Source organism: Ailuropoda melanoleuca, chromosome 1, assembly GCF_002007445.2.
Source record: "Ailuropoda melanoleuca isolate Jingjing chromosome 1, ASM200744v2, whole genome shotgun sequence".
NCBI lineage: Eukaryota > Metazoa > Chordata > Mammalia > Carnivora > Ursidae > Ailuropoda > Ailuropoda melanoleuca.
Genome location: NC_048218.1, coordinates 320467 through 342062, shown reverse-complemented (window position 1 = coordinate 342062; position 21596 = coordinate 320467). Strand labels below are relative to the sequence as shown.

General features: G+C 45.7%; 1 protein-coding gene across 4 annotated transcripts in view; it reads left to right on the top strand.

Moving 5' to 3' along the window:
• The window catches only part of PCNT (pericentrin), a 131382-nt gene that overhangs the window by 12761 nt on the left and 97025 nt on the right, over positions 1 to 21596 (top strand). For 3 of the 4 annotated variants that reach the window (XM_034654121.1, XM_034654105.1, XM_034654128.1), the window contains exons 3-6: positions 8616 to 8711; positions 16878 to 17012; positions 18578 to 18833; positions 20772 to 20827. In XM_034654121.1, the coding sequence (XP_034510012.1) occupies positions 8616 to 8711; positions 16878 to 17012; positions 18578 to 18833; positions 20772 to 20827 (543 nt within the window). The remainder of the gene's footprint in view (positions 1 to 8615; positions 8712 to 16877; positions 17013 to 18577; positions 18834 to 20771; positions 20828 to 21596) is intronic. The other variant, XM_034654113.1, reaches the window with a different exon arrangement.

Sequence of the window (21596 nt, the reverse complement as noted above, 5' to 3'; positions counted from 1 at the left end):
TTAGGTCTTGAAGGTAGGGTCGTGAGTTCAAGCCCCATGTTGGACTCCATGCTGGCCGTGAGGCCTACTTAAAAACAACCAAATAAATGGTTTATTATCTAAAAAAATATGGGAAGTAGTTTTTTATGTTTACCAACATATTTGCCAATTCCGGGGCTTTTGTTTGTTGGTGTCGACCCCATTTTTCATCAGGTATCATTTTTCCTTAGGTCTGAAGAACTTCCTTTCAACAGTTTTTTTGGTAGTGCAGGTCTGCTGATGAATTTTCTTGTTTATTTATTTATTTTTGTTGTTGTTGTTTGTCTGAAAAGGACTTCATTTTGACTCTTTAAAAGAAATTTTTGTTGGATGTAGAATTTGAAGCTTACGGTTGTGTTTTTGCAGCAAATTTACCACGTGGTCCCATGGTCTTTGGGCCTGCATAGTTTCTGAAGCTGTCTGCTGTCATGTCTTCATTCCTCTTGCTGCTGCAGTCTTTCCTCTCTTCTTTTTTGGGTAGTTTTAAAAACTTTTGTTTTTATTTCTAGTTTCAGATTGTTTCATTATGATGAGCCTGGGGAGGTTTCCTTTGTGTTTATACTGCTTGGGATTTGTTGACCTTCATGGCACTTTGGGTTAGTTTTCATTAAATTTGGAAGACTTTTGGCCATTTCTTCAAATACTTTTTCTCTTTCCTCCCATCCCTCCCCCTCTGTGAATTTCAAATCTATATACTGCAGATTGTTTAGTGTTATCCTATGGGTCGTTTATTCTTTGCTTTATTTACTTATTAAATTTTTTTTCCAGTCTGTGTCTCTCTGTGCTTCTCTTTAGATAAGCTTCTATTGCTATATTATCAAATAACCGATCTTTTCTTTGGCAGTGTCTACTTTATTAATCCAATACAGCGAATTTCTTTTTGTTTCAGGTATTTTGTTCTATTTTTTATTTTTTTTACTCCTCATTGTGTTCATGTATTCCTTTAAATACTGGTTATCAATATAATAGCTATTTTAATGTCCTTGTCTGCTAATTCTATCATCTCTGTCACTTTTGGATATATTTCCATTGGACCGATTTTTCTTTTAGTTATGGGTCACATTTCCCACCTTTTGGCATGTTTAATAATTTTTGATTTGATGTCAAGCATTGTCAGTATTACATTGCTGAGTGTCTGGACTTTGCTAGTTTGGCTTTGTTTTGCTAAGCATTTGAGTTAAAAAAATTTTTTTTCCTTGTTGACTTGTAGGAATTCTTGGTTTTGTTTTTGTTTTTGTTTTTTAAAGATTTGTTTATTTGAGGTGGGGAAGGGCATGGGGCAAGGAAGAAGGAGTCTTAAGCAGACTCCATGTGGAGTAAAGAGCCAGTTGCACAGCTCGATCTCATGACCCTATGATCATGATCTGAGCCAAAACCAAGAGTTGGACACTTAACTGACTGTGCCATCCAGGTGCCCTGATTTGTAGGAATTCTTAATATTCTTCATATTTGTCATATGTTAGATATATGTACTGTGAATGTTTTTCCTCAGTCTTGCTTTCTTTGATGAAGTTGAATTTGTTAGTTTTTCCTATGGTTAGTGCCTTTCGTGTCCTGTCCAAAGAATTTCTCTTAGCCGTAAGATCATGGGGACATTTTTCTATGTCTTTTGAAGGTTTGTGGTTCTGTTTTCTATGTTTAAATCTATGATTCATCTCAAGTTACTTTTTGTGTATTGAGTACCTTGACTTTTAGAACTATGGTTTTCTTAATTTTTGAAAAAAAATTTTTTTTGGAAGTTTTGTCTATTTAAGTAATCTCTGTTCCAAGTGTGGGGCTTGAACTCATGACCCTGAGATGAAGAGTCGTATGCCCTCCCAACTGAGCCAGCCAGGTGCCCCTGATTTTTGAACTTTAATAAATGGAATAATTAGTATGCATGTTTTGAGTCTGGAACTTTTTATCTGGTGTCTTATCCAGGTTCATCCATGTTAAGAGCTATAGTTTATTCATCTTTGTTGTTGTGTAGTATTTCATTATGCGAGTGTACTTCCATGTGTTTGTTCCACTGTTATTTGAGTCTTGCTGTGTACATTCTCACACAAGTCTCTCGGTGTACATGTGCACATGTTTTTATTGAGGCTATAGTTACTTAGTTATTGGATCATTATACATGTATGTGTTCAACTGTGTAAAACAGTTTCTGTTTTTAGTAGTGACGTGTAAGTTTTGTCCCATAACATCTGTGATTGGTATTGACAGTCTTTTTTTTTCCTTCTTCTTTTTTTTGTTTTTCCTCTATATTAGCAGTTTGGTGGAGCAGAGTGTTTGTTGTTGGTTTGTTTTTGTTTTTTTTAAAGATTTTATTTATTTATTTGAGAAAACAAGCAAGCGAGTGTGGGGAGGAGCGTAGGGAGAGGGACAGGCAGACTCAGTGCGGAGCACGGAGCCTGACATGGGGCTCAGTCTCCTGACCCTGATGTCACGACCTGAGCCGAAATCAAGAGTTGGAGGCTTAATCGACTGAGCCACCCAGGTGCCCCAAGTGAAGTGTATTCTAGGGTCCTGCAAGATTGAGCAAACATTCAAAGAAATTAGTGTGATTCATTAACAGACTCAAAGAGAAAAGTCATATAATCATCTCAGTTGCTACAGAAGAAGTGTATGTTTTTATGAGAGTGTGACCGTACTTTTCTCGCCAGCGCTGCCCTAATCTGATGAGCTGAGAGGTTTCCTTTGCTCTGTGGATGAACCCCTGTAGGGTGGTGAAGACTGTGGGGACTGAGGTTTTGTTTGTGGAAAAGCTTTTAATTGCGGACTCCATTTTTTTGATAGTTGTCAGACTATTTACAAATGTTTTTTTCTCAGAGTTTGTTTTTCCATCTGAACTTCCAGTTTTTGGCATTAATATTTTCATAAGAGTATTCTCTTTTTAATGGCCATGGCATCAGTATTGATGACCCTTTTCATTTTTTAAAGGTGAGTATTTGTGCCTTTATTAGTCTCTCCGCAAGTTAATCCTTATTATTCTTATAAAAAATTAACTATAAGGGTGCCTGGGTGGCTTAGTCAGTTGAGAGTCTGACTCTTGGTTTTGGCTCAGGTTATGGTCTCATGGGTCATGGGATCGAGCCCAGTGTGTGTGCACTTGCTTACTTTGAAATAAATAAGTCTTTAAAAAAAATTATAGCCTTGGGGCGCCTGGGTGGCACAGCGGTTAAGCATCTGCCTTCAGCTCAGGGCGTGATCCCAGCGTTATGGGATCGAGCCCCACGTCGGGCTCCTCCGCTATGAGCCTGCTTCTTCCTCTCCCACTCCCCCCTGCTTGTGTTCCCTCTCTCGCTGGCTGTCTATCTCTGTCAAATAAATAAATAAAATCTTTAAAAAAAAAAAAATTATAGCCTTTATTCTTTTATGTACTATATTTATTTATATTTCTTTAATTTCTGCTCTTACTGTATGTAGTTTTTTATTTTAAATTACACTTGGTTTTAATTTTGTTGTTTTTCTATCATCTTGAGGTAGAGACACAGATCATTGATACCCAGGCTTTAAAATATATATGCAGGGGCGCCTGGGTGGCACAGCGGTTAAGCGTCTGCCTTAGGCTCAGGGCGTGATCCCAGCATTGTGGAATCGAGCCCCACATCAGGCTCCTCCGCTATGAGCCTGCTTCTTCCTCTCCCACTCCCCCTGCTTGTGTTCCCTCTCTCGCTGGCTGTCTCTATCTCTATCGAATAAATAAATAAAATCTTTTAAAAAAATTAAAAAAATATATATATGCAGTCAGGCTTACTGGTTTTTCTCTGTGTGTGATTTTACCTTCGTTCACAATTTTAAAGATTTTTATTATTTTCAGGACAAGTTATTTCTAATTACACACTTATGTTAAAATATTTATGTGCGTAGGTAAAGTAGCATGTTAAGAGTGCCTGGCTGGCTCAGTCAGTAGGGCATGCAACTCTTGATCTTGGGGTTGTAAGTTTGAGCCCCACATTGGGTATAGAGATTACTTTAAATCTTGGGCTCCTGGGTCGCCCAGTTTTAAGTGTCTGACTTTGGCTCAGGTCGTGATCTTGGGGTCCTGGGATCGAGCCCCAAGTCAGGCTCCCTGCTTAGCGGGGAGTCTGCTTGTGCCTCTCCTCTGCTCCTCTACCCTGTTTGTTCTTTCTCTCTATCTTTCTCAATAAATAAAATCTTTAAAAGAAAAAGAAATAGTCTTTAAAAACTATGTATAGGTTGGAGTCATCATTATCTTCCTCCTATATGCTGAGTTTTGAGTTAGATTTCTTGATGAGGCCATTTTATGTTATAATTATGCATATGGCATTGGTGCTGTAAGAAGCAGATATTTTGACTTTCTCTCGTCATACAGTTGTATAACATGAGTTCAATCAGAAAAGTGAAGTTTTTTTCATATTCATTGTAAGATAATGATCATTCTTGAGGATTTACGGTGCCTCTCATCTAATTGTGGGCACTAAGACAGGAATAATTGTGTGTTTAGAATAATGATCTTCTGAAAAGTAGACTTCAGGAAAGCAGTCACTGTTCCAAGCCTGGCACAGCTCGCTGTGCGGCAGAACTGTTCACAGGCACAGAGGCTCCCTGCACGGCAGTTGTGTCTAGGTCAGTGCCCCCATGGGGCCTTTATGTCACTGTTGTTCTTTGCACATGACTATGTTCAAACATGAACATGTTCTTTGTTTTACTTTGCCCATATGGAACTTTTTAGAAGTTTCACTTTTATGGGAGTTTAATGAGTTTATCGAATAGTATAAAATGAGATGAATGTATGTGTGTAAGAGATAGTAATGTTTTCCAACATATAATAAATTTCTTAATTTGGTTTTAAAAGTATACTTTATGATGGGGCGCCTGGGTGGCACAGTGGTTAAGCGTCTGCCTTAGGCTCAGGGCGTGATCCTGGTGTTCTGGGATTGAGCCCCACATCGGGCTCCTCCGCTATGAGCCTGCTTCTTCCTCTCCCACTCCCCCTGCTTGTCTTCCCTCTCTCGCTGGCTGTCTCTATCTCTGTCGAATAAATAAATAAAATCTTTAAAAAAAAAAAGTATACTTTATGGGAGACATTTGTGACTTAAATGCTCTTTAGATATAGGAAAATAACTGAAAAACTTACCCCAGGAAGAACAATGCCTGAGGTGGAAAATGCCCAGTTGGCACTTGGTTGTTTCCCTTGTGGTCTCCTTTGCTGAGGCAGGGCCCCCTCCAGTGGTGCAGGTGTGGGTGGGTTTGTTGTGCCACGAAACCTGCTAAGCTGGGTAAATAAGTCTGTCAGTTAACTCAGTGTATAAGTTCTTTTTTATGTGGAGTGTTTTCGTTTTAAGACCAAAGGACTAAAAAAATTGGAAATTGCAAATAGCTTGAAAATACAGCATAATATGAAAATTCTTTAGTGAAAATTAATTTGTGAAAGTTTACATATTATAATTTTGATATACCCTTTCAGATAAAGATTCTAAAGCCTTAGGGTAAAGAAAGTAAATTGCTCCTCTGTGCAGGAAACACAGGCACATTATCGAATTCCAAGAATATATAAAGCATGTTTGTAAGCAACTGTAAGATTTGAGTTTTTTCAGGAGATTATAAGCAAATACAGAATTGCAAAAGGACTTATAGTAAATGTTCAGGATCTAGCCATCTTCCTTCATAATTTAAGTGGCGTGTACAATGAAAAGATAATTTACTTTAATCACTGCAGTAGTCCTCTCCACTCTGGCAGTTAATTGAGAAATGTTAGAAAGCAGTATTTGATCTTTTGGCTGTGTGTCAGGACAAAATAAGTACAGACCATTCCTTGTAAAAGAACCATCCAAAAATTGCTCAGAGGTCAAGAATTTTAGAGGAAAATCACCTTCACAAAAACTTCTATTGAAGATTTAAAATGTAGGGTTGTAGGGGCGCCTGGGTGGCACAGCGGTTAAGCGTCTGCCTTCGGCTCAGGGCGTGATCCCGGCGTTATGGGATCGAGCCCCACATCAGGCTACTCTGCTATGAGCCTGCTTCTTCCTCTCCCACTCCCCCTGCTTCTGTTCCCTCTCTCGCTGGCTGTCTCTATCTCTGTCGAATAAATAAATTAAAAAATCTTTAAAAAAAAAAAATGTAGGGTTGTAGAAGGTTTACGCCGTATGTTCCAGAACTCTTCCAACTCCAATTTGTGTGGATTACCACCATTATCATCTGGGTCCAATGGACCCTCTTTACTTTTTGTTTAAGTTGTTTCACAAGTAATTTACAGGAGTAAGAATAAAGCAGTAAAGGGGATGCTGGGTTGATCAGTCGGTTAAGTGTCCAACTCTTGATTTTGACAGGTCATGATCTCAGCGTTGTGAGATAGAGCCCCGTGTCGGGCTCTATGCACAGCAGCGGAGTCTGCTTGTCTCTCTCCCTCCCTCTCTGTCCCTCCCCTTGCCCCTGTGCTCTCCCTGTCTCTGTCTCTCTCTAAAAATGAATAAATCTTGGGGCGCCTGGGTGGCACAGCGGTTAAGCGTCTGCCTTCGGCTCAGGGCGTGATCCCGGCGTTACGGGCTCGAGCCCCACATCAGGCTCCTCTGCTAGGAGCCTGCTTCTTCCTCTCCCACTCCCCCTGCTTGTGTTCTCTCTCTCACTGGCTGTCTCTCTCAAATAAATAAATAAAATCTTTAAAAAAAAAATGAATAAATCTTAAAAAAAAAAAAAAGAATGAAGCGGTAAGTTAAAATGATAGTAACAATTTTGACACCTCTTTATATCAAGTAAATTTTGGTACCTAAAGATAAATGAAAGAATATTGATATGCCTTTAGCAAAGTGGGATGGTGGAGGTTCTTGATGTAAAATGTCGTGAATTGGGGTCCTTCATGTGAGTGACCGACTGGATGAGACTACCACACTTCAGGTACATTGTTTTGTTCACTTACTGATTCCTGATTTTGAGAAAATTGATTGAGTATCATAATCTGAGACTTCATTTTTACTGTTAATTTTGCCATCATCCTTGGCCTCAAGTGCTGCCCTCTTTGCGTTCATCTTTTAATTCATTTGATGATTGTGAAAGTCTTCACTGTCGGTTTTCTTCTCATTGCCATTTTGGGAGGAAAATGAAAAGTTCTTAATGAATCTTCATTCTGGAGACAGGCTGAGGGATGGTTTCCAGTGATTAAGAAAACAGAAGGGTGATGACTTCAGTGCACTGCCTCCTCATCCTTTAGGCAGCTCCCTTCTCTTATTTTCTCATTATTTTGGCTGTTGTTAGCATAGTTGGGAAAAACTGATGAGTATGATGACGTAATTCTTAGGATGATGAAGTGGCATCATGGTAGAGGAGAACAAGATTGCTCAGATCCATCTGGGATCTTAGAGATATACAGGGTTAGGGGACCCATGTAGTAATTACAAGATAAAAATATATTTTACTCTTTTTTTTTTTGAAGAAGTAAGTAAATTTTTTTCATTGTGCTTTAGAAGACCCATAAGAAGGAAAATTTATGAAATATTAGTCTTCCCAAAGAGTTATAACTGCCTGAAAAAGAAACAACAGCTACAGTTGGGTCCCACAGACCCTGATACATACCCAGAGTTTAGGTGATGCTGTGGTTAATGTCCACAAAGGCGTGAAAGAGATTTAGGTGTGGAATGCTGCCTTTGAGTTCACATTTCAAACGTAGATTTTCTTTAGACATCACCTAACTTTTTTGCAGAGTCTTTATCAACTCATTTTACACAGCAGATTAAAAGCCCAGAATTATTGTGAATTCATGGGCAGGAAAACCATCAGGGATAATTCATTAGAAAACTTTAAGGTCAAGTTTGAGAAGATTTCTTTTTCTTTTCCCCCTTTTTTTTTTCCAGATTTTATTTGTCAGAGAGAGAGAGTGAGAGAGAGAGAGCACGTGCAGGCACAAGCAGGGGGAGCAGCAGGAAGAGTGAGAAGCCGGCTCCCTGCTGAGCAAGAGGAGCCCGATGCGGAACTCGATCCCAGGATTCCAGGATTGTGACCTGAGCTGAAGGCAGACGCTTAACTGACTGAGCCACCCAGGCAACCCTGAGATGATTCCTAAAAAGAAACTAAAAATATGGTTTCTACAAGTTACTAAGGAAAAAAATTATCTAAAAATGGAAAATCTTGAGGATGAAATATTTGAACTTATATAAAAAGAGCTTAGGAAATATGCATGTGTCTGAAAGATTAGAATTTATTGAGAAACTAAAATTTAGTAATTTAAGTATCACACACACAGTGAAATAAAGAAGCAGAATTTATTAAATAGAAGAGCATCAGGGCACCTGGGTGGCTCAGTTGGTTAAGCATCCAGCTCTTGGTTCTGGCTCAGGTCATGATCTCAGGGTCATGGGACCGAGCCCCAAGTCAGGCTCTGCGTTTAGCATGGAGTCTGCTTGTCCCTGTCCTTCCCCCTCTGGCCTTCCCCACCCCCAAATAAATAAATAAAATCTTAACAAATTTAAGGGCAGCAACATCATTAGGGAAATAAGTTGCATAAAAAATAGTAAAGATTGGGACTTGTTTATGGAGGCAAGTGCATTCTGAACAGGTGGGAATGGAGTTGGTGTTGGCATTTGGGTGTGAGGGTGGGAAGGCCTGAGGTTGCAGCTCTGAATGTTGCTATAAATGCTCTTCTCTGGCCCTTCCCCTCTTAGCTGGAGGACCCCAAAGAAGAGAGGACAGGGCACTCGGAGCAGCCACAGCAGAAGCTGGATGGCGACCATCTGGAACAGCCTGGGGTTATCACAAAGGTATTCTTCGGGGTTCTCTGTTAAAGTGTGTTCCTTATCAGAGAATTTCTCCCTGTTGTGGTAGAAATCCAAACCAGAGAGAGGACTCAATCTCTGAAGGGCCTTCTCTCTTCAAAAGTAGAAGCTCAGAGCAAGGATAGCTGGATGCAGAGCTTCCGCTGCAGGCCTCACTTCCTTGGTGTTGCCTTTGCACAGAAACTCTTTCTGGGGACCCTTCTAATGGAGCCCAAATCTCGCTTCTTTGTGTGACCTTTGATCTTTCCTTCCGGATGTTGAAGAGAGAAGGTGGCCTTTCATGCACTGAGGATAGTGGTCACGTCTGACTTCTCTCATTGACCCACTTCTCTCATTGACCCATTGCCCTATTGTTGTGGTGTGTTTCGTGGGCCTGGCCTTCATCTCTCCCATAATCAGTTGTGTGTGCGGGGTCCCAGTTTCTGCCACAGGGCCTGGCATGAAGTCCACATGTGTTGGATTAATTACTTTTATTGATTTGTTTTGTTTTAGCATTTGGAAGGAAATTTATTAGATGCTGAATTGACTGGTTTCAAAGTGTTATGTTAGAATTCTGTATTTTAAACATTGGATTCTAGCTGGACTCAGTCCACATTACTTCAGGCAGTGAGCATTTTGGTTTTTAATCTGCATTATTGCAGGAGAGATCTAGATCATAGGCAGGGCCTGGAAGAATGGTCTCTGGTGGGGTCCACAAAGCTCACCCTTAAATACATGTTTTTATACTTGTTTTAAACCATGACACAAAAACAAAAAATAATCCCTGTGACATTAGCATGTACGTGGAAAAGTAGAAACTACTTAAAATGTATATACAGCCTAACAAACATGTACACAGAAAATACCACATGGTCCTCCTGCAGGTTGGACATAGGACAGTGCTGGACCTGCTGCTGTCTTCCCTTGACCCTGAGTCAACTCCATCCTGTTTTCTGTGGCAGTTATGCTTTAGAACTTTGTGTAAATGGATCAGACATGGTGCTGGTGTTTTTTACCCTTTCCCTTCCAACATCTTTGCACCCTTGTATTTTAGATGTATGTCCTGCTAAGTAGTGGGGGGTTGATTTTTATAAATTATTCTGCCAGTCTTTGTCTTTTTAGTGGATATTATAATTCATTTACATTTAATGTAATCACTGATGTGTTTGAGCTTACGTTTCATTTAATTTAGGCTTTCTGTTTGTTTTGTTTCCTTTTTTCTCCTTTTGTAGGGGCAGGGCTTTAGATTATTTTTTATCAGGGGATTTCTTTTTCTTTCTTTCTTTCTTTTTTTTTTTAATTCTCCCTTTACCCATTTTCACGTAATAATATACTCGGTTTCTGTTCTTTTAATGGTAAGCTATTACATACAACATTTATACTTCTCTAGTTCTAAATTTATTTTTTATTATTTTTTTATTTTATTTTATTTTTTTTTAAAGATTTTATTTATTTATTCAACAGAGATAGAGACAGAAAGCGAGAGAGGGAACACAAGCAGGGGGAGTGGGAGAGGAAGAAGCAGGCTCACAGCGAGGGAGCCTGACGCGGGGCTCGATCCCATAACGCTGGGCTCACGCCCTGAGCCGAAGGCAGACGCTCAACCGCTGTGCCACCCAGGCGCCCCTAGGTCTAAATTTAATCAGTACCTTCAGTCTTCGAAAGTACAAGGATCTTAGAATACTTAAATTCCATTTATAACTCACTCAGTGTATGTTTTTGTTATTTTGTTATGAAATACACTTACCATAAAATTTACCATCTTAGCCATTTTTTAAAGACTTCTTTATTTTAGAGAGAGAGAGAGAGAGAGAGAGAGAGAGAGCGTGTGCAAGCAGGGGAGGGACAGAAGGAGAGGGAGAGAATCTCAGGCAGACCCCCCACTGAGCACAGAGCCTGACATGGGGCTCAGTGTCAAGACCCCAAGATCATGACCTGAGCCGAAACTGAGAGTCAGGTGCTTCTTAGCCATTTTTAAGTGCACAGCCCAGTTGTGTTAAATGCATCCGTTATGCTGTGCAGCCGTCACTACCGTCCATCTCCACAGCTTCTGTCGTCTTGTAAAGCTGAAACTCTGTTCGCTTCAAGTAGTAAGTCCCCATTCTCCGTCCCCCAGCCCTGGCAGCCACCATTCTACTTTCTGTCTCTGATTTTGGCTATCCTAGATACCTCACATAAGTGGAATCACGTAATCGGGTTTTTTTGTGTGACTGGCTTATTTCACTCAGCATGATATGCTCAAGGTTTGTCCGTGCTGCAGCTTGTGACAGTGTTCCCTTCCTTTCTAAGGCTGAGTGATACTCCTTCGTACGGTTTGATCACTTCTTAGTAATGCATTCACCTGACGGTGGACGCTTGAGTCTCTTCCACGGTTTTGCTGTTGTGAGTAGTACTGCCGGGCATAAGGTGTGCAAATACCTCTCTGAGACTCTGCTTTCAAGTCTTCTGGATGTATGCGGATTTGCTAAATGGATAGATGTGGAATAGATGTGGAATTGCTAAATCAGATGATAATTCTAAGTCTAATTTTAATTTTTGAGGAACCTCCATACTGTTTTTTACAGTGGCTGCCTCATTTTATATTTCCGTTAGTGCACATCCTCACCAACACCTGTTTTCTCTTTTGTATAGCAGCCATCCTAATAGGTGTTACATTTCCTTTTGTTTAAGTAAACCCTGCACCCAACGTGGGGCTTGAACTCATGACCCCGAGATCAAGAATTCTACCTCCACCAACTGAGCCAGCCAGGCGCCCCTGCATTCCTTTTTTTAAAGATAATTTTTAACCCCACAGTTCATCCATCCTTCTATTTATCCAGCTATTCATTGTTTTAAATAAACTTTTAATTCAGGAGTAGTTAGAGATTTCCAGAACAGTTGCAGAGCTAGTACAAGACAGTTCCCGTATACCCCTCACCCCACTTTCCTACTGTTAGCATCTTAGACACATGGCACATTTGTCAAAGCGAAGGCATTAATTCTGCGACCTTACTATTAACTAAATACAGACTTGCTTGGGTTTCACCAGATTTCCCCCTAAGAACTTTTTCTGTCTGGGACCCCACCCAGGACGCCACATCGCTTCTGTGGTCTTGCCTGCTTGTCTCCTCGGGCCTCGCACAGTGTCTCTGTTTCTGGCGAGCCTTTTGAGTAGCACTGGTCAGTTACTTTGGGGACTCTCCCTCAGTTTGGGTTCCTCTGATGTTTTTTCATTATTAGACTCAGCTAAGGATTTCACCACCGAGGCGACATGCCCTTGTAATCTCCTCCTACCGGGCAGGGTCAGCTGGGTTTCCCCTTTTGCAGACTGTCCTCTTTGGAAGTGGGTCACTGAGCCCAACACACACTTCAAGGGAGGGGAGTTATGTGCTGCCTCCTGCGGGGAGGAGCATCCACACATTCTGTTTGTGATTCTTCTGTAAGGAAGATTTGCCTCTTCCCCCCATTAATTAATTTAATCACGTATTTGTATCAGTACGGGCTCATGTGTACTTATGTTATACTTTGTGTTATAATCTCAAACTACATTTTATCTCTTTTGTTGCTTAAAATATTCCAGCTCTGGCCATTGGGAGCTTTTTCAGTCTGGCCCTGCGTCCTGGTGACATGCCCCCTCCTTTGTCTAATAAGCACGTTCTGGCCTTCTTCAGGCTCGTCTTGTGCTCTCCCTGCCTCAGTTCTAGGGTCACCCATTTCTTCAAGGGGCCCTGGTTCCTTTTATTTGATGGTAGTAGAAACCAAGACCTGGGTGCTGGGTGTGCTTCTAGGTTGCTCAGCGGATGTGTAGGCATACTAGTCCGTGTGCACACATGGCTCTGTAGTTAATTGTGTATGTATCTGTCCGTATATATGTGTGAAAGTAAGCTTGAGTGCATCCTGCCGTCCCCGACTCCAGTCCAGCACCACACGACTCCTCACAGAACAGCTCCATCCCTGCAAGTTTCCCTCTGCGCCCCTTGCTGTCCACCTCCCCTCCCTCCCTCAGCCCCTGGTGACTGCCCACCTGTTTCTGTTCTGTAGGTTTGCTTTTTCTGTGGTACAGCTGGAATTCTAGAATATGTAGCCTTTTGGGTCTGACTTTTGAATCCTGTAGCAAAACAAATGTAAGATTCATCCAAGCTGTTTCTGCATCAGAAATCCCTTCTTTTCATTGCTCTATTGCATGGACCCTGGTGAAGGACGGCCTCCTTGCTCCCACATTGTTCAGAATCATGATGTAAGGAATCATTTACTTTCTAGTGGTTGGTTCTTGTTGCTTAGGGCTAGTATTGTAGTTCCATTTTCTTCATCCTTTATTCCTTTTCTGGCTTCCCCGGTGGGGTCATGCTCCTTCTGTCTGCAGAACACTCTTGAGTATTTCCTGTAGCAAGACCCCACTCATGTTGATGCTCCCAGTTGATGTTTTCCTGAATGTATTTTTGGTTTTTTCCCTTTGTTCCTGGGAGATGGTCCTACTGGTGTGGACATTCAGATTGGTGGTTGGTGTGTCACGAGCTGGGGGTTTATCCTTCTCTGCCCTGGCTTCTGTGTCAGCGGTCAGTGCTCTGTTCTTTTGCCACTGCTGCTTTGCAGACTTCCTGTTTGGTATTCTGCAGTTTTACTTTACGAGGCCTGGATGTGCACTTCTATTATTTTACTACAGAGATGTGGGATTATGGGGTCTTTTGGTCTGTGGCTGATACCTTTCACTTTTGCTGCTTCTAGAAAATCTCCAGGCAGTACCTCCATGCACAGTGTCTGGCCCTTCTTTCTCCAGGGGCCTGGAATTCCGACGACGGTCTCCAGAGCTCCTCTTGTGCACCCTCTCCCACCTTGTTTTCTGTACTTTCCTTCTTTTGGTTACCCTGGAAGATTTCATCTGGGTTATCTCTTCCTTTACTGCCTCTGTTCTTCTGTGTGTAATCGCTCTTAAATCCATCTGCTGAATTGTTGGTTTTCTCTTTGCTGTCTGTATTTCAGGACATTCTGTTTGGATTTCTTAAAGGCAGTGATATCATTTTGTATAATGTAATGTTTCCTAGAGATACTTTGAAGCTGCTTTTAAGTGTAACTGTACCTTTTTATGAGCGAATTGGTTTGAAGTTTGCCCAGTATTTAGAGGTGCAGTCAGTTCTTCACTGCAAGTTAACTGTATGGCTTGGGATTATTTTGGGTTGCGCACCTGTGTGGGAACCACTTGTGGGTGCTGCTGAAGGGCTTTTCTTCTGTAATATTTTGTTTTCCACATACCTGTTAGCGTTCCTAAAGTAGCCTGTGGTGTGCTCACTTTTCGTGAAGTGTCTGTGTGGTTTCCCTGGCTTGTGGGAGCCCCTCCAGATGGGTGCCAGATGTGTCCTGGCTTGTGGGAGCCCCTCCAGATGGGTGCCAGATGTGTATCTGATTGGTGTCCCGGGGAGCAGAGGAGATGCACGTCTGGGATCTGGGGCCCCTCCTGCTTCTCAGAAAGTGTGTGCGGCCATGCTCGGAGATCACGCTGAACCACATCCCCTACCGTGGGCTTCTGGCAGGGACTTTGCCAAACCCACAGGGTTCCAGAGCCTTTTTTTTTCTTTTTAAGGTTTTATTTATTTATTTGTCAGGGAGAGAGGGAGAGCACAAGCAGGGGAAGCAGCAGGCAGGGTTCCCACTGAGCAGGGAGCCCAACACGGGGCTCAATCCCAGGACCTGAGATCACGACCTGAGCTGAGGGCCGATGCTTCAGTGACTGAGCCACCCAGGTGCCCCTGCTAGGACTTATTTTTAGGTCAGTTTCTTTGGGGATTTCTGCATCCCGTGGCATCTATAAATTTGTAAACAAACACGATGAGCAGGCCGGGGTTTTAATTTTTCAGGAGAGATGCCCCCACATCGTCTCCTCTGCCTCCACGTTTGGAGATGGATGAGCTCCCTGACCTCCCCGCACCTGGCCTTCCCACCCTCGGGCAGTGAGGATATGCTCCGGTCCTGCTGCACAGGCCTTCAGGACACCTGGCTGTGTCTGCACATGTCATTTCTAAGCACCCTCCCAGCAAAGCCGCTGATTCTGGGACCATGTGCTGCTCTCATGTGTCCCTGTCTCCTTAGATCGTTTTAGGTTCCATGTGCCTCCTGTCTGGCGCATGTGGTGTTTCCTCCCTTAATAGCATTTAGAGTCATTTTTGTTTTATTTTATCCAACAATCCTGACGTTTGTAGTGAAAATGTTTTAAGATTCTGCCTTTTAGTTTAAAACTGGACATTCCTATATTACCTTTTACCATTGGAAAAAGTCCGTTAATTTGGAGAAGGGTCCATAATGACATTTAAAGGGCTGTAATGCTCCCTTGGAACAGCTGGCTTCCACGTTGTGGGCCCTCATAGATGGAGGGGCCCTTGTATGTGTGTCTTCACCAGCAGTGCTGATGCTTCCTGGGCATCCCCGACATGTGTAGAGAGCAGTGGGAACCTCTGCAGGGATGGGGGTCAGGGCTGGAAATGGTCACAGAGGCTGGGAAGGTCCCAGAGGAGCCAAAGGAGGGGAGGCAGAGCTGGTGTGAGGGCACAGGGGCCCCCTGGTGCATGAGGCAAGTGCCAAGTGGGACAGCAGGAGGGACTGCCCCCCTGCAGGGATTTTTCCCAAGGGCAGCAGATGCACTGAGTTTTTCCAGGGAGTGACAAGGTTGGATTTGTTTTCTGAATGCATCATCTGGCCTCCAAGCCAGTGACCTCACATTAGGCCGAGTGACCATGTGGGCCAGCCAGCTGTGCTCATGGGAATGGAAGAATGCCAGGACCGGCCTTGGGCTACCGTGGGGTCCTGTGAGGGGAGGCAGGAACAGGAGGACTGTGAGGGTCTGGGGTACTGTTAACTGAGGGGATAATGCTGGAGGAGCCCTGGCTTGGGCAGGGAAATTCAGTTCAGTTTGAGTCCAAGGTGCCTTGTAGACAAGCCACAGACAAAGGTCTGGGCTGTCACGTAGGGGAAGCTGGGAGGCTTGTGTAGCAGCCTGTTCCAGGCGGGGTGGGGTCTGGTTGGGGGGGGTGGGATAAGGGAGACGGGGATGCTCATAGAGGGCTTGTAGCTTTTCTTTTCTCTTTGGATTGTTGATGCTGAAAATGTTCCCAGAGTTGAGAAATTTTTTTTAAGTAGGCTCTTAGTCCCGCCCAGAGCCCTGCGTGGGACTTGAACTCATGACCCTTGAGATCAAGACTTGAGCTGAGATTGAGTCAGATGCTTGACCCCCTGAGTCGCCCAGGCACCAGAGTTGGGGATATTAAGACAGAAACGTGGCTCTTGACGTATGTTGTCAAAATAGCTCACAAGAAAAAGTTACACCAACTGACTGTGTCATTGACAGTGTTTGGTTGTTTCCTCACGACCTTGGTGACATTGAGGATCGATACTACTACCAGCTTTTGCTGACTTACCAGCTATAGGATGATGTTTCAGATTTACGTCTTTAGGTTCAATTGGCATCTTACATCTTCAGCTTTTATTGGCACCCACCGCTTGCATTTCATGTACACTTTCTGTCTGGTGAGTATCCCTTCCCTCCTTTGACGGAGGGGCAAATAGCCTGCGGAGCTCACGCTACGGTCCGGTATCCTGCAGCAGCCTCTCTCACTGGGGTTTTCTACTTTACTCTAAGCCACTTAAACAGGTCGAATGTTGTTTCATAGTTATTTTTATTGAGAGGTGATTCACGTATATAAAATTCACCGTTTTGAAGTATATATATCAGTGGCTTTTAATACGATCACTGTGCTGTGCAACCGTCACAGCTAATTCCAAAACATCTTCATTACCCGAAAAGGAGCCCCATACCCACTCACAGTCATTCCCCATTCCTCTGTCCTTCCAGCCCCCCCGGCACCGACCGGCCGGTGTTCTGCCCCTGCGGGTTTGCCTGTTCTGAACATTGCATATTCACAGAACTGCACAGGATGTGTCTGGCTGCTTTCATGGAGTCTGACGTTTTGAGGTTATCAGTGTCGTGGCTTCTTTTTATGGCTGAGTGGTGCCCCCTTGACTGGCTTCTCCATGTTCTGTTTATGTGTCCCTATGTATGGATGCTTGGGTCGTTTCCACCTCCTGGCCGTTGTGAGTAGTGCTGCTGTGGACACTGCAGGACTCGGTTCTCTCTGGTGTGCTGTTTTTAGGGACGGTGTTCTCACGTGCGATCTCTGGGTCACGTTCTTTGCTTTCCGTCCTTAGGAATGTGAACAAGAACCTAAGCAAGAAATCGCGGAACTGATGAGAAGACAGAAGTGTGAGGTTGGCGCACGGCAGCAGGAGGCCGTGGAGATCCAGCAGCCGATGGGGATGCAGCAGGTGCCGCCGCAGACCCAGGTGAGCCGGGACGCTCGGGCCCACGCCCAGGGGCGCAGGGCGCGGGGCTGCGGCCGACTCCTGCATACTCGTCCTGTAATTTGCACCAGCGGTTTGGGATCTGGGAGCATTACAGGTCGGAGAGGTTTATCACAGAGTGGACGGATGTGTGCAGCAGGCTTGCTGTGTGCGGGGCCTTTGAAAGGGCAGGTGGAGGGACGTGCGAGGACACCTGGGGGCAGCGAGTCTGGCCAGGTGCTGCTCGCAGCACAGCTGGCGGTTTCCCTGTCAGCTGCCGCTAACACTCATTGAACAGGCGATGCCGTGGCCCTGAGGGGCCTCGAGGAATAGAAGCCGTGAAAGCCGTCCTGGAGGCCCATCCGACTCCCCTGGTGGCTGCCACCTACGGGAGGCGCAGGGTGCTCTGGACACTCCCTTGCAGCGGGAGGGCTGGCGTGCATCCCTGCACCTCACTGTGGCCTCACTGTCCCGTTGGAGGTCCCTGCTGGCCTCTTTGGAGATATGTGTTCTTTTCCCATCGTTTCTGCTTATAGCTCTCCTTTATCCATTTTATTTATTTATTTTTAAAGATTTATTTGACACAGAGAGAGAGAGCTTGAGCAGGCAGAGTAGCAGACAGAGGGAGAGGGAGAAGCAGACTCCCCGCTGAGCAGGGAGCCTGATGTGGGACTCGATCCCACGACCTGGGATCATGACCTGAGCTGAAGGCAGACGCATCACCGGCTGAGACACCCAGATGCCCCCCTTTATTCATTTTATCTATATGCTTTTTTGGGTGCCCCTTAGTGCTAAGTTCCAGGCATGTTTTTCTGTTGTTTGTGTTAATTGGAAATAAGGTGTGCTTCCTGGAACCCTGTCCTTTCTCCACTTTCCCCAAGGCGGCGGAAGGAGAATCAGATTCCCCGTATCTTAGCTAGGCGCAGAAATGTCTCCTTTGTCCCCTCTGCCCACCCTCCAGAGCAGTGAAGTGCAAAGCTCATTTGTCTCTGGTCTGGAGCATGGGGTTCCTGATGGTGTCCTTAACTCAGCACCTGCTAGGCCCTGTTTGGCTTCACGTTTTGCCCTCGTTGGCAGTGACTGCAAAGCCTCCTTCTGTCTGTTTTCTGGTTATCACCCCATGTTTCTGATGGAGGTCTTGCAGCATCACCTGTCTCCGGCCAGAATGGTCCTACGGGCTGGGGAGTCTGTGTGCCCAATGGCTTTGTGTGTCTGTGCCCTTGGGAAAGAACTACGGCCCCAGCTGTCTGCAGAGCCATGGTTTAGGTGGAGGGAGGGCACATGGGGGCTAGAAGGGCTTCAAGATAGGGTTGGGTGGGCAGTTTTAGGTGGTTGGGGAGCTGCCAGGCTCTGCTGGGGCTGTCTGAGGTCCTGTGGGGGGCCGAGCTGGTGCCGTCCCTCGAGCACGAGGCTCGCGGGAAGCAGGTGGAAAGAGCCTGTGGCGGTGGTTGGGGGGCTGCTGCTGTAGCGTCCTGGCAGACACGGACGTGCCGGGCAGTGTCCTGGCGCTCCCGTGAGCTGTGCAGCTGCTTTCCCCAGCGCCCCAGAAACCCCTCTCTCCCCCGCAGCCGGTGCCCTCCCTGGAGCTGGAGGCGCTGCGCCTGAGTCTGAGCAACATGCACACGGCGCAGTTGGAGCTGACGCAGGCCAACCTCCAGAAGGAGAAGGAGACGGCGCTGACGGAGCTGCGGGCCATGCTGAATGGTCGGCACGCCCAGGAGCTGGCTCTGCTGCGGAGCAGGCAGCAGCAGGAGCTGGAACTCGCCAGGGAGCAGCACGCGCGGGAGCGGGAGGAGACGGTGCTGCGGTGCAGCCAGGAGACAGGTGCGGAGGCGCGGCCGGGAGACAGGTGCGGGGGTGCAGGCCTTGTCTGTGAGGCACTGGCCCTGCTGCCGGTTTTGGGGAGGCAAGCGGGTGACCCCATCAGCGGCACGTCCCATCCAGATCTCTCTGCCCGCTCACGGGTGCCGTGCGTGCAGGGCATCGTTCTTCTCCGGGGTAGGGGCAGTGTGAATCCTGCTCTGGGGGGCTCTGCTGTCCCCTTGCCGTCTGTCCGCTTCTCCAGTGGGCTTGTGTTCGTTTTTGAAGTGGTGTCATGTGATGTGCTTATGTGCTGGAAGTTTCCTTGTTGCCTCTTTGACGGGACCATGTCTGTGGCCGAGCTTTATTGACCGACCCCGATGCTCCTGGACACAGACGCCCACACCCCACAGTGGGGCCACGTGGCTCCCGGTGGACGGCCTAGGCACCTTTTCCTGTGGTGGTTCTCTGGCCTAGACTGAGCTCTTTATTTACTTCTAAGGTGTAATTTTATGTTTAATGGTTTTTTCTTTTTTTTTTTTTTTAAAGATTTTATTTATTTATTTGACAGCTAGAGACAGCCAGCGAGAGAGGGAACACAAGCAGGGGGAGTGGGAGAGGAAGAAGCAGGCTCATAGCGGAGGAGCCTGATGTGGGGCTCGATCCTGTAACGCCAGGATCACGCCCTGAGCCGAAGGCAGACGCTTAACCGCTGTGCCACCCAGGCGCCCCTAATGGTTTTTTTCTACTTTTTTGTTAGTTACTGCTTTTGTAAACATCAGTTTTGGAAACACCAGCCTGATGGTGCTGTAATTCACATACCATACAATTCTCCCATTTAAAGTATGCGTTTCAGAGTCATGCAAACATCCCCACAATCTAAGGTTAGAACATTCATCTCCCAGAAAGAAACCTGTGCCCATGAGCAGTCACCCCCATTTCTCTGCTCTTCTGCCTGTTTGTTGAGTTTTTCATTTGAAAAATGAAAGTAGGGTGCGTGGCCTCAGATTTGTTCAAAGTTTTCCTCCTCCGGGTCCCACCCCCAGCCCTCAGAGGGAGCCAGTCTTCTCAGGTTCTGGGAACGCTGTCCCGTGTTTTTTCATGTCGATTCAAGCAAACATAAATACGTAGTTTTTCTTTTTTTTTTTTTTTTTTTTACATTTTTGCTCATTTTTAAAAATACAAAACATGCTTTACCTTACGCCCCTTCCTGTGCTGTTTTCTCTCTGCTCACCCCTGGGAATGGGACCACAGAGGGACCCACACTTGCCCTCTGCTCTATGAGGCTCTGCCCTGGGCTGGGCCCCTGTGACCTCCCCTCAGAGGTGGTGTCTGGCCTTTGCTTGAGCTCTGAACTTGCTCAGGTCACCCTCACGTTATACCTGTGGCATTGGCTGGCCCCAGCTTCCCCTCGGCCCTTTCCCGAGGTCCCTGCGTCTCTTCCTGGTGCCCACGTCCCCCAGTGTGCACACACCTCTCAGTGCATATCAGGCCAGCCTCGTCCCTCCTCTGCACCCCAGCACTTGGTACCTCTTCTTATGGTTATTCCCTCGGGGCTTGGGAACTAGAAGGTCTTTGCCTGTCTGTCTTCCATACCTTGCCTAGATTCCGGCATGGCAGGAGCCTGGACTACAGGCCCAGGGTGCGTGAGGGCCTGGTGTGGGGCAGACAGACCAGAAGAGGGACTCGGGTCTAAGGTGCCCAGGGACCCTGCAGCGCTGGAGCCAGCTTGTGTGGGGCTGTCAGGTTGGCTGGAAGGCTCCGTCCTTGGTTTGGGCAGGAATATAATTTGTTCGTTCTGTCACACGTGGGACTCTTGTTCCCTCACAGACATGCCCTGTTGTCCTTTTAGCATTGGTGAGTGTTCCCGTGTGTGCTGGCAGCCCTCTCACTGCCCAGTGGTAAGACTGTGGGAAACTCGGAGACTCTGTGGTCTGATCTGCTTTAATGTTTTCCTTGCAGCTGAGCTGAAGGAGAAGTTACAGTCAGAGATGGAGAAAAACGCACGGATGATAGAGGTAGACGTCGTTAGAAATGTCATTCTGGGGTAGGGGAAGAAAGGAATAAAGAAAGGGGGTAATCAGAAGGGGGAATGAAACATGAGAGACTATGGACTCTGAGAAACAAACTGAGGGCTTCAGAGGGGAGGGGGGTGGGGGAATGGGATAGACTGGTGATGGGTAGTAAGGAGGGCACATATTGCATGGTGCACTGGGTGTTATACGCAACTAATGAATCATCGAACTTTGCATCAGAAACCAGGGATGTACTGTATGGTGACTAACGTAATATAATAAAAAAACATTAAAAAAAAAAAAAAAAGAAATGTCATTCTGGGTATGCGGTATTTCCCCTTCCTCCTCCATCGCTCCAGCCTGCTCAGAGTCCCCCCCAGGAAAGCCCCTCACCTGATTCAGACAGAAGCCAATCAGAGCTTTAATTGAGCAGACTGGTAGAAAATGCATGCCTTTGCTTTAGAGGAAAAGCATTCTTTTCTTTGTATAGTTTGAATTTATCAGCACATCTCGTTTGGGGTTTCACGTGTACTTACTCTGTGACGCGAAGCTCTTGCACCCTCAAGTCTGATTCCCAGGTGGCCCACATGGCCCAACCCTCACTGTGCTCCGGGACTGACAGATGTCCCCGGGCAGGGAGGTGCCCTGTGGAGACTGAGTAAAACGTGTGGGGTGCAGATCCCAGGCACCTTGGGGGAGCACGGGGGGAGGGGGGGTCAGAGTGGCTGTGCCATCGACGCCGCAGCTGGCCCCATGTGCTGTGCTGACCATA